This window comes from Narcine bancroftii, chromosome 6 (assembly GCF_036971445.1).
Source record: "Narcine bancroftii isolate sNarBan1 chromosome 6, sNarBan1.hap1, whole genome shotgun sequence".
Classification (NCBI taxonomy): domain Eukaryota; kingdom Metazoa; phylum Chordata; class Chondrichthyes; order Torpediniformes; family Narcinidae; genus Narcine; species Narcine bancroftii.
In genome coordinates, this window is record NC_091474.1 from 86,366,625 (window position 1) to 86,379,415 (window position 12,791).

Here is a 12,791-nt window from a genome sequence, read left to right on the forward strand (position 1 = left end):
AGGACTGGGTCATGTTCCCCTGACTTCTTCCTGAAGTTCACAATCATCTCCTTGGTTTTGCTGACGTGAAGCGCAAGGTTGTGTTGTTACACCATTCAACGAGCTAATCGATCTCCCTCCTGTATGGTTCCTAATTGTTGTTTGTAATTCTGCCACTGTTTGTGAATCTGTACCATTGGAGGAAAAAAAGTAAAATAATAGGGCTAAAGGCCATACGGTCTTCTGGATCTAATGGCCTGAATCCTAGAATCTGAAAGGAAATGACTGAATAGCTCATTGATACACGGGATTTAATCCTCTGTAAATTTTGGAGAATTAACACATGCGAAAAATTGCAAGGAAGGAGCAAAACAGGAAATTATAGACCAGTTTACATTATATTTGTCATCTGGGGAATGTTAGAATCCATTATTAAAGTTGTAACAGTGGACTTTAAAAACTAGGGGACTTGCCTTCAGAATAAGCAGACACCCTTTTAAGATAGACACCAGGAAGGAACTTTTTCTCTAAGAGGGACATGACTCAATCCTGAGTGTTGTGGAGAGAGAGTCATTGATTATATTCAAGGCACAGACTGTCAGATATTTGAAATGTATGGAGTCATGGACAGTACACAAACATGCTGGAGAAACTCAGCAGGTCATGCAACATCCAGAAGAAGAGAAAAGCAGTCAAAGTTTTGTGTCTGAGCCAAAAAGTCGGTTAAGAATCATACTGAGAGAGGAGAAAACTGGTATTGAGGCCAGAATTAGATTAGCCATGAATATAAACCAAAACCACTGAAAACGCTCCACTATATTTTAGATTTTCAGCACCTGCATTTTTTTTTGGTTCTCACTTAAATCCACCAAAATCTTTGAGAATCGGAGCATGTTACTAGCATATTCCTGCCTCTGCTTCTTGCTTTCTTACGTTGAAACAACCCTTCGGTGTCTCTATGATCTATTAAATGACTTGCTCAAAATCCATTGAAATTGCTGTAGATTGCACATAAATAGCGCTTGGAGTTAGACTGCACCTGCTCCCCATCATTTTACCCATAATAGCTTTGTCTGGCACATTGCCAGTCTTTCCCATTCTCTTGGTCTTCTCTCTTAGAGCAATCTGTCCCAATCTGTGTTGAATGCTTGTGGATGTAAATGAGCTTTGGAATGCCATGTCCATGTGGCACTGGATAAAAATAAAAACTATTGCGGTATACATTCCATGTCCAAAAATAGTACATGAGAGACAAGAGAGAGCCTTCCACATTTGAGCTAGTATAAAATAATGCATCAGGTCAAGGAAGTAAAGGATACAGAAAAGGAGGCCCAAGAGTGTTTCACTTTATTAATATACCAAATCAAATCACCTGATTCCATTATCTAGTCACAACTATGTTGAAGATTTTAAATATTTTGTGAGAAGTAAATTCCCCTCAGTTCCTGTTCCCTAACTTTTTAAAACAGAAGATATGGACTAAAACCACAAGCCTGAAATTGCACATTTTGAAAGATCCTCCATTGAAATGAATTACTTGCAGTATTACATTATCAGGGAGAATTACAGTTAATAGGTAAGCCTGTATGTTACCTTATTTTTCTAGAACTAGTATCTTGAAAGTGGATCAGAAATTTATTGATGTTTCCTTAGCCTTAACCAAAGCAGGAGTGAGAAGATGTGAAGGCCTGGGGTGGGAAGAGAAGACCTGGAGCTGGGAAACAGGACTCGGAGTAGGCTAGTCTCTGCAACCAGAAACCAAGGAGTGAGCTGAAGCAAGCCTGGGTGACTGAGAGGAACACATATTTTATTCCTCCTGGACCTAACAAATGAACATTGAATTTTCTAATTGAAGTAACCCTAACCCCCCCTCCCCCCAACTGAATCCACTGTTTCCACCTCTTCTTTAACACATTTTTCTCTCTCCAATTGACCCTCCTTTCCAAATGGTTTCTGCCATTTCTCCTCTCACACCTTTTGTCCTATCACCTGTGTGCCCCTCCCCCAGCCTTTTCCCCGATATACAGTATGTAATGTTACCTTTTTATCTTTGTTTTGACAATGGATTTTAATTCAAAATTTCAACTGATCATTTCTACCCATGGATGCTGTCTAACATGTTGAATTCCTCTATCAATTTTTTGCCTGCTCAAGATTCCAGCATCTGCAGTTTTTGTCTTTCCCTGGGTGACTAGTCCTTTTGTTCTTGGGCTCACTGTGACTATTGTAAGCATCTAACTCAACCACACCTCAAGTATGAAAGTTACTCATCTTTACAGCCCCCTGATATGGAAGAACTGAGGATCCGTCTCAGAGAAGAGACTATTTTGCATTCATTTTTCTCTGCCTCTCTCCCTGCCCATCATTCCTGAGTTCATGGAATAGCTTCTAGCATCTATTCTTAGCAACTTGATTTGCCTTTGCCACTTTGGATTTATTTGCCAGATTACACATTTACCGGCTTTGGGTGGAACAGGGAACCAAAATAATTGGACGTAGTCATATTATGGAATTTCAAAAATCCATTGCAGTCATCTGTTTCCAAACATTTTTTTAAAAAAAAGAAACATTTGATGCTTTTTTTCTCCAGCATATACAAAAATAATCTTTGCAATGACGTAGCGAAGGAGTATCCACGTTAGCTCAGTGGTGGCACTGTCAGCTTTCACCTGTGTCTGAGTTGATAATTAATCTTAACGTCACAAAAACAGATGATCTGATCATTTATCTCAGAGATCTTTATGGAAAATACAGTATCAAGTACAAATTGGCTGCTATATTTCTTCACACTCCCATGACCGCATTTCCAAAGTGTTGCATGGGATGTAAAATCTTTGTAATGTCCAGAGGTCATAAAAGATTAGATAAATGCAATTTTTTCTTCTATCATCATACATCATCTCTGCTTCAAGCAACAGTTAACAATCAAAAGAATGAAACTGTTGTGTTTTCACTTCATTGTTCATGAATAAATAAATATACTGTTCAAAATGGTACGACTTCAAATCAAATCCCTAATCTGTGGTCAGACAGCAATCAGCCAACAATTATCCTTAGTATTCTGGTATCCTGCTTCTGTCTCTGATTAGTGTAGAATTTGGCTAAGCTCTAGCTTGCACTTAACTAAGAATATCTTCATTCCTATGTAAAATTCCTCTTATAACCTGGCACCCCTTCAACCAGTCTTGAGCCAGTCTCCAGCGGTCTTCTGCCTAATGTGAATCCCTCGACAGCAGCTGCAGCTTGCACAGTTTCCTTGCCTCGAGTCGCCATCAGCCCACCGCCTGTGTGTTCTTCAGCTGCAGAACCCCTCACTTGTTTCCTGCCGTCGTCCCTGCTCTGTGGGTCATCTCCTCTACTCCTTCTCAAACGGAGGGATGTTCTTATGAGGGAATAATTATGTTTAATTTCCATATTCTGGTGGGCTCTGGATTTTCAGTCACTGCATAAAGACCAATAAATTTTGGGACACTGAGGGGGATTGGGTGGTGAGCGGAAGATGGGGAGGATGTAATAATTTTGAAGAGCCACAAGGGTTCCTCCTAATCCTATTTTAAAGAAAAAATAACTATTGTGAACACTTGCTAATATCAGGTTCTTTATCATAAGTGTTGGCTTGCCACCACTTCCATGTTGACACTAGAATAGATTCAAGAATGTGCTCAGATTGCCAAAATTGACTTCAGGGATACCTATCCCATGACTGCCTGAGGTGGAGTTAAACCAATCAAAATCATTGTCAGAACTTCAACTCCATGCTTTGGGAGCACAGAGAAACCTAATTTGATGCCAAGCACCTCATGCTCCTTATGTCATCTTAGAACCACAGGTGAAAGTGGAAGCCAATCATCTTCATTGCTGAGTGAATGCATGAAAGAAACCCAAACAACGTTTTAAATTATAATTTAGGTTGATCTAGAAACTACTAAGAAATAATCAGTTTAATTTAATGTTCTTTTCCGGCAGTATCTTTTTTTAGTCCAACCACTGAGCTTTTAGCACCACCTCCACACCTGAAGCTGTGTGAGTCATTGCATACTTGATGCATGAGGCTGCCTTTAGGACGAGCTAGGTGGTGTATTCTAGATCTGAGAGAACGATCTGTTGAACTAAATATGGTTCTGGCTGGCAATTTGAACGTTATATTTTGATTCGTGATGACACATGAAGGGTAACTTGTACCAGTCCCACCTGGATAATAACTTTGTGCTGTGAATGGATAATCTTTTTATACACTAATTTTATTGTCAACGGGTTTAGAATCAGACAGATCTACAATTAAAGACATTGCATTGTGTCCAAGTGGAAATTGGCTCCAAGGTTTATATCATTATAAAATTATAATTCTTTGTTTCACTCTCTAAATAATAGATATGTTTTTAAATTTAGGGTTTGAATTGTAATATTAGAACAATTGTTCCACATTAGTATATAGTTGCAACATTTGATCCTGGGAGTGAGAGGGTTTCATCATGAAGAGGGATGAGAGGCTGTTGTTCTTTTCATAACAATAATCAACTAGAAGAGAAAACCTGCTCAAAGACATTTCTAAATAGAAACAAACTTTTTTTTCCATTGTAACTGTGGGGATAAGTTTACAAACGTCATGGAAAAGGGTTGGGGAGGGTAGATTAGGAGATGTTTCAATGCAGGGAGCTACTGTGACAAGGAATATCTGACCAGAAGCATTGGGAAGACAGAAGTTAGATAGGGTTTTTAAAGGGGAAATGAATAAGAAGGAAAATAGAAAGAGAAGTATTTACGATCTTTGCAAAGGGCTGTTCTTTTACTGGATGGGATCTGAACATTCTATCAGTCCAAGGACTGATCGACGTTCATAAAACGAAACAAAATAATTATTTTTCTCAAGTTAAATTTCTCCAGAATGTGAGCCAATTGTTCGTCAGATTTTTGCCCAATAGGTGAGGAAGTGGGCTGCTTCAACAACTACCGTCCAGTAGCACTAACTTCTACTGTGATGAAATGCTTCAAGAGGCTGGTCACGGCCAGAATTTGCCTATATTCATAATTGCTCCACAGCAGATGCGGTATCGCTGACTCTTTTGATCACCTCAAAAGCAGCAATTCATACATACGGCTGCTCTTCATCAACTACAGCTTGGCCTTCAATACCATTATTCCCTCAGTGCTGGTCAAGAAGCAACAAACTCTAGGCCTCTGTACCCACTCTGCAACAGGATCTTTTACTTTCTCATTGGAAGACCACAGTCAGTACAAATTGGAATCAAAGTCTCCTCCTTAGTGATCATCAACACAGGCACACCCCAAGGATGCTCTACTCGTTAAACACCCATGACTGTGTGGCCAGGCACAATTCCAATGGCATCTACAAGTTTGCCATTGACTCTACAGTAGTCGGCAGTATCACAAACAGAAATGAGGAAGTGTACATGAGGGAGATAAATCAGCTGCCTGGTATGGAGGCACCAACTCTCAGGACAAGAATAAACTCCAGAGGATTGTTAACACAGCTTGCGACATCACAGGCACCAGACTTCACTCCATCAAGGACATCTGTATGAGGCAGTGTCTTAAAAAAGCAGTCTCTATCCTCAAAGACCCCGACCACCCAGGCCATGCCCTCTTCACTGTGTTATCATCGGGGAAAAGCTGCAGGAGCTTAAAGACGAGCACACAGCGGCACAAGGACAGCTACTTCCCTGCTGTCATCAGGTTCCTGAATAATCAATGAACAAAAGACGCTGTCTTACTTTTCATGCACGATTATTATTATTATTTTATTTTATTTTTTACAGTAATGTCATAAGATGGTTATGATATGTATGTTTGCACCACTATTCTGCTATAAAACACCAAATTTCATGACTTGCTCATGTCAATAAATCCTGATGCTTATTCTGAAGTGAGGATTGTTTTTACTGCAACACCAAAGGTAAGTGGAAGCAGAAGTTACAATCAGGAAATTCTATCTACAGCCAACAAAAGTTTCCTTTTCAAATATTTATTTTCTTACAAAAGGGAAATAAATAAATATTTGAAAAGGAAACCTTTGCAGGGTGTGGGGAATGAATAGGGGAAATAGGACATATTGGATAGACCTTCAAAGAGTTAGCACAGACAAAAATGTGCATAAATCTATGAAATATACGTAACAACCAAAATATTTAAGAAACGTTGTATTGCCTTAGAGCTCTATGACATATTAGGCATGGAGAGGGCTTTCTGCAAGGATCGAGCAGCTCCCCTATCAACTCCCCTATCATTATTTCCATCCATTCTGACAAGCAGACAGGAACATGGTTCATGCTCCATTCCAAAAAACAATCCTTCAGATACTGTAACAATGACTGTTCCTGTGTGTCTGTTGACTGACCCATGTGATATCACCATTGACCAAACCAAAATGCCAGCAAGCAATGACTGAAGAGTTTCTCACCTTTCTCAGGGCCAGAACTACATTCTTTATATTCAAGTTCTCTATTAATCATTCAACAGAGGAAGAGGTGACCTTTTTCCATCAGCTGAGTAAAATGACCTTCCCCCTACTCATTAACAAATAATAAGCAAAGCCAGGCAGCAACAGTGCAAAACTCCCCCATGAGCTGAATGCATTCTATGCTTGTTTCATACAGGGACTCAGTGATATCACTCTTGCTGATGTCAGATTTGGCTGTCCGAAGAGAGAGCTCACAGAAAATCAGTGGTCCATTTGAAGTCTCCAGATGTGACCTGGGAGCCTTCATAGATCAGCTGGTGGGTGTATTCACAGATATCTTTCATTACTCCCTGCAACATCCCAGAGCTCTCACCTGCTTTGTGTCCAACATTGTAACCGTACCAAAGTAATACATAATTATGGGCCTAAATGACTATCAACTAGTGGCTCTGACATCCATCATCCTGAAGTGCTTTAAAAGACTGGACATGGCTCACATCTCACATCATTGAGACTTCAGGAGGGGTTGGGAAAGGCCCGTTCTCTTGTTCACATCAATGGCACAACAAGAGCCAGTAGATAGCTTTAAGAACAACCATTTTCAGTGACCTGACGTGGACTGACCACATTGGCAGGAGAGTCAAGAAAGCATACCGTTAAGTGTACTCTTTTGGAAGCCTAAAGAAGTTCAGCATACCACCCCCCCCCCCCCCCCACCATGTCCCTCCTGTCCGTACGGAGCATTGAAAATGTCCCAGCTGGATGTATCACAACATGGTACAGGAGCTACTCTACCCAAGATTGGAAGATGTAGCAGAAGATGGTGCATGCATTTTAGAACATCACACATACTGTACCTCTCTCCCCTCCACCACCTCCATGCACACGCCTACTGCTTTGGAAAGGCAGCTAACCTACTGAGGGACCCACCCCACCCAAGCCAAACTCTCTTCCCTCTCCTTCCATGGGGAAGAAGGTTGAAGTGTGTGAGACTGACATCAACAAGTTCAAAGATAATTTCTTCCACACTGTCATCGGGCACCTGAATGAATCTCACAAAAGTGAACTCATAGTGCCTTGGCTGTGTTCTAATTGATCCTTTAATTGTATCATTGCACACATTAATGTGCTCTTTCTGTTCTATTTTGTACTTCTGTATGCATGTTGGAGTTGACTTTCTGGACTACCTACAAAATGAATTCTTCTCACTTTACCAGGAATAATGAGACATTAAACTTGAAACGGTATTTATCTCCTTAGTTGACTATGGTCACACAGCAGAGAAAAATCTATAACTAATTGTGAGAACAATATTTAGAAATAAATGATAGCAGTGGTTCAATTTATATACTTTGTAATTTCATACTAAATTTACAAATGGTTATGGGATTATTTCAAAGACTGCATAGCAGATTTTAAGTCTCTGACATGTTTTTGTCCATTTGCTATGTTCTTTTACACTCATCTCAGTTTTATTATTTTTCACTTTAGTTATCTTGTCAGAATAATCTATTCAATCAATCCTTCAATGTGTAAAAATACTTTGATAACTTGCATTCTTAGCACCGTACCTGATTATGAACTGAGCTTCTAATCGTGTATTCATCTCTTTCATGTTCCAATTCCCACTTTGGAACATTAACTGCCACTACTTCAACCCATCTATTGCTAAATCTATCTTGCTTTTGTTACTTCAACTTAAACTTCAGTCCATTTAAATCCTGCTCTCTGTGCCCTAATTTACACTATAGGTACTCCACAACTTGCAAACCTATGCACATATGACCAATTTTTTTTTAAATATAAAATTTATGCAGTTTATGTTGTATTTGACAAACTATAAGAGAGATACAGAGAAAACATAATTACCTTGTTAATCGGCGTCCCAGGCTCTTTCAGCTGTGCGCGGTCATCTTGATTACTGTGTGCATGTGCGAGTCTTTGGCTAGCGCATGCATGGCGGGTTCACATATTGGAGTTCGGTTGGTGCATGTTCGAGAGTTAAGGGCATGAATTCAATAGCATTAGGGCGTTTTGCTCTTGCACGTGCGCCTATCGAAGACTCGCACATGCGCGCAGGAAGCAAGATGGCCGCGCCTAGCCTACGTACCCCAGAATGCCAACTATCAAGGTAAGTATGCAACCCTGACATACGTCCATTCTGAGATATGACCGGTCATCCAGAATGGAAATCAGACATATGTCGGGGAGTATCTGTACTACCATTCTGGCTCCGCTCAATTTGCTTGATAATTAAAATGATTATCATCATCTTCATGTCCTTGTCTGCATCACCGCAAGTTTGATATGTGTACATTTCTCCAGGTCAGATCTCATATACCATCCACTTCCTTCATGCCAGGCTCAGGAACAACTTCAACCAGGTTCAGGAACAGCTGGCACCCCTCTACCATTAGACTCATTTAAGGACTCTTGCTTGTGCACTTTATTGATTTTCTTTTTGTTCTCTCTGTATTACACAGTCAGTTTGTTTACATGTTTTATGCTGTGTACAGTTTATTTTTTGCACTACCAATTAGTGGTCATTCTGTCACGCCCGCAGGACAAAGGTATGTGATGCCATATATGTTCTCTGACAATAAATCTGAAATCTGAAACTGCCAGAATGAAAAGTTGTTTTTTTAACTGACTGCATGGGCTCTGAAGTTGTCTCAGCAAATGTCTGTCAGTTAGTTCCTCCTTTCCTCCTTAAAGTCAACCTCTTTCATTCACATCTTAGTCACACTCGTTAAGTGTTTATTTTTATGCAATAACATCTGTCAAGTGGCAGAATATTTTGCTCTATTAAGAATAACATTAATGCAAGTTGTGCTTTGAAAACAGGGGGTATGAATTTCAAAGTGATTTTTAATCTTTAACTTCATATGTCAAAGTTTCAACAACTCCATGTGATAACATTGAACTATCAGTAAATGGTAAATTCATTGATATTAAATTTTTAATTTTTTAAAATTTAAATTTAGACATACAGCACTGTAACAGACCCTTCTGGCCCACAAGCCCATGCCACCCAATTACACCCAAGTGACCTACAACCCCAGTACTTTTGAATGGTAAGAGGAACTGAAGACCCAAGGAAAACCCCATGCAGACACAGAGAAACTCTTTACAGACAGCGCTGGATTCGAACCCTTGTCCTGATCGCTGGTGCTGTAATATTGTTGTGGTAACTGTGCCGCCCTAATCCTGGTGTAGCTGGGGGGGAATGGGGTGGTGGGGGGTGCAGGGAGAGCGGTCTGGCAACTGGGGAGGAATAGCTCTGAAGGTATTTATTTCTCCTTGGCTTTCAAAATTATAATGTTAATGAGGTACATTATAATAAAGTATTAGATAACTTTGCTAGAATGAAGCCTTGATGAAAGAGGCTGTTGTAATTGCTTCACACACTGATTTTTTTGCTTCATTTTGTTTTCATGTTTCATTTAAAATGTAAAATAATTAAATGATAAATAAATTGTTTTGATTTTAAATACAAATAACCATGATGTACTTCCTTCGAAACGGTAGCTTAAGTTCCTTGTGTTAAATACAAAACAAAAATGTATAATGAATTAAAACCACCACACCTCCCCCCCCAGTCTGATGCTGTCGAAAGCTGAAATATGAGTGTGGCCCGCCATTCAACCACTGACTCAGCATCTGGTATGTGTCGTGGTACCTTTTTTATTTGCTCGCTCCCCCTAACATTAAAACCTGTCCCTAACCAATACACATACTGACAATCTGTCACATCTAAGGTTGTCATATACTTGAGACAAACTCACCATCTGGAATCACAGAGAAATTCCACAAGAACTAAATACTGGTCAGCATCTCTGATCATTGATTAAGCTTTGAATACATTGGGCCTTTGTTTATTGTAAGCCAATTGGATAATGCATATCACCTTGAAGGAATTCAAATTCAGATATCTCATTGTCCTGTAAAACTCTCGTAACTGCTTGTGAGCAACTCTACAAGAAGTTCATATCTTGCTCTTCTGGATAGTGGATTCTATTTTCTGGATTGAATAAATAAATGCAAATTCTATTATCCTATCATCATGGTAGCCTCAAGTCTCCAAGGATTTAACCAAGCAATTATTTGCCTCATTGTCTTTCTCCAATTTTAAAAATAATATAATTTCCTCCACTGTCATCAACAATGATTCCATAAAAAACAAGATTAAATTTTTGAAACAGTTTGAAATGGACTACAATTTTAACATATCTCAGGACCAGCAATTGACATCCTTAACCCTATGATTTTTACATAGTAGAGGAATTAAGGGATATGGGGAAGTGGCGGGGTAGGTGGAGATGAGCCTATCATCAGATTAGCCATGATCACATTGAATGGCGCAGCAGGCTTGACGGACTGGATGGCCGACTCCCGCTCCTATTTCTTATATTCTTATGTTCATCAATATCTCTGCTAAACCAAATTAGAACAACAAAACTTGGTCTGAATTATTTCACACATTTTCTCTGTAAGTGTTCTCATAGACCTGTTTCTCCATTCCTCTCATTCATTCACTTTCTTTTTCCACTCAGTGGCCGAAACCTTTTCTAATCCAAGATAAGTTTTCCTCTCACCTCCAATCCTTTCTGCTGCCTCTAATTGAAAGACAAGGCTGCTCAGCTGCTTATTTTAAATTGTGAGACAGGGAAATTGACATCCTGTTATTGACATTGCAATTGGATCATTGCTTATTCTAACTGTAAAATTGTATAATATTGGTAAAATGCAGACAGTGATAAATAATTGATTAATCAGAAACAATTGCATTGGTGTAGATTTCTGATTATCTTTATAATGGATCAAAGAATTGAGCATTACTTTAAATCTCCATCAAAATATGAGGAACCAAGTACCTTGAATACCTGAAAGATCTATGGTGTTGGCACTGGAGACTGCATGCTAGGATCATTCTGATCCCAAACTTCCAGCTCAACTTCAGATTACAAACCTCCTTTTCTTGTTGTGTCCTTTATACTATTTGTTTTCTCTCTTTCTAAAGTTTCAGCAAAAGTGGTTATAAGAACAGGACAGTGAATGAATGAACTAGTCATCTGGAATCACTATTGAAAAACACAACAGGAGAAAGCTATTTGGTTGATTGTGTTTGCACTGGCTATTTAAATAGGCTTTGGGTATGCTTGATAGTACTGAGGGTCAAAGGAATAATTAATTTGTAAAGTGCCTTTCAGAATCTCTGAATGCCCAATAGTTCACTTTTGTAGTGGAGGTATTTAGTTTCGATTAACAATTTTATTCCATATTATTCCAGCATGGGGTCTTGGGAGTGAATTGAAACCAAGTCTTCGATTCGACTTTCCTTCTCTGCCCCAAGGAAGATGTTTGTTTTTTTGGCATCGGATCTCTTACTCTTTTGGCCGCTGAGGGTGTTTATCTTTGCAGGAGTGCAGAGTGATTCAAACTGATCTAGCGAATTCTTCGTGAATATTCCAAATTACCAGCCAGGGTGACCAAATCAACGGGGTTGGGAACCTTTCCCTGAAAATGCATCCAAATTTTGTCTTGTATACATGTTGTACGTTGAGGTGTCTTGCTGGAAATGCACCGGAGTCGGGCGACATTAATTCCTTTAACAGCATATGATACATATTGAAATCCTGTTAAAAGTTTGGCTCCTGTAAAACTTTTCGCGGTTCGCACAAACACCGTTCAAAGTTAGGCTGATTTTATGGACAGATCTTACATTTTTCCCCCTTATAGTTTGAGATCGAATTGTACACCGATTGGCCGGTGCAAAAATTGGGAGAGCATTGTAACACTACAAAATTTGCAATGTGTGTATGCCCCGAACGCGAAAACACCTTCACAGCAGCTGAGCGAACCTCCTTGATCTCTCTCTCTCTTCCCCTCCCTCTAACTCGGTTTTTCCTCATCTCCCAGAGTTTGAAGGTCTCTCTCTCTCACACTGGGCAGGATTTGCGGGGCTTTCTGTTCTGCATCTTTGGAAAGGGGATTTTTCACTATCATTTGGAGTTCTCGCTCCCGCCTCTGGAAGCTGGGGTCCCCCTTTCTTTGTTGGGATATCGATGTGCCGTCTTTCCTTCTCCCTGTCTCTCTGTTGGGAGCCCTCTCCCCCCCCCCACCCCATGGGATCTTCCATTGGCGGCTCTCTCTGACCATGGTAGATTATGATACTGATTCTCTGTCCTACCTTGGCGACTCGAAGCGGCAAGTTTTGTTGGGATCCTCCATGTAGCCTGAAGCCCCAGGGCGCCCGACCACTCAGGGTGACGAGGGTTTCTTTCCCGCTCCCCATAGCCTCTCCTGCTCTTCAGCAAATGCCGTTTCCCTGGGAGGTCTTCATGGCGAACGTTCTCGCCATCATTCACATCTTGTCCGAGCTGAGTATTTGCAG

General features: G+C 40.1%; 1 protein-coding gene across 1 annotated transcript in view; it reads right to left on the reverse strand.

Annotated features, from left to right (window-relative positions):
- synpo2lb (synaptopodin 2-like b) overlaps positions 1 to 12,791 on the reverse strand; it is a 36,805-nt gene extending 24,014 nt beyond the window's left edge. Inside the window, exon 1 of the mRNA XM_069885620.1 lies at positions 12,588 to 12,791. Within this exon, the coding sequence (XP_069741721.1) occupies positions 12,588 to 12,692 (105 nt within the window). The 5' untranslated portion in view covers positions 12,693 to 12,791. The remainder of the gene's footprint in view (positions 1 to 12,587) is intronic.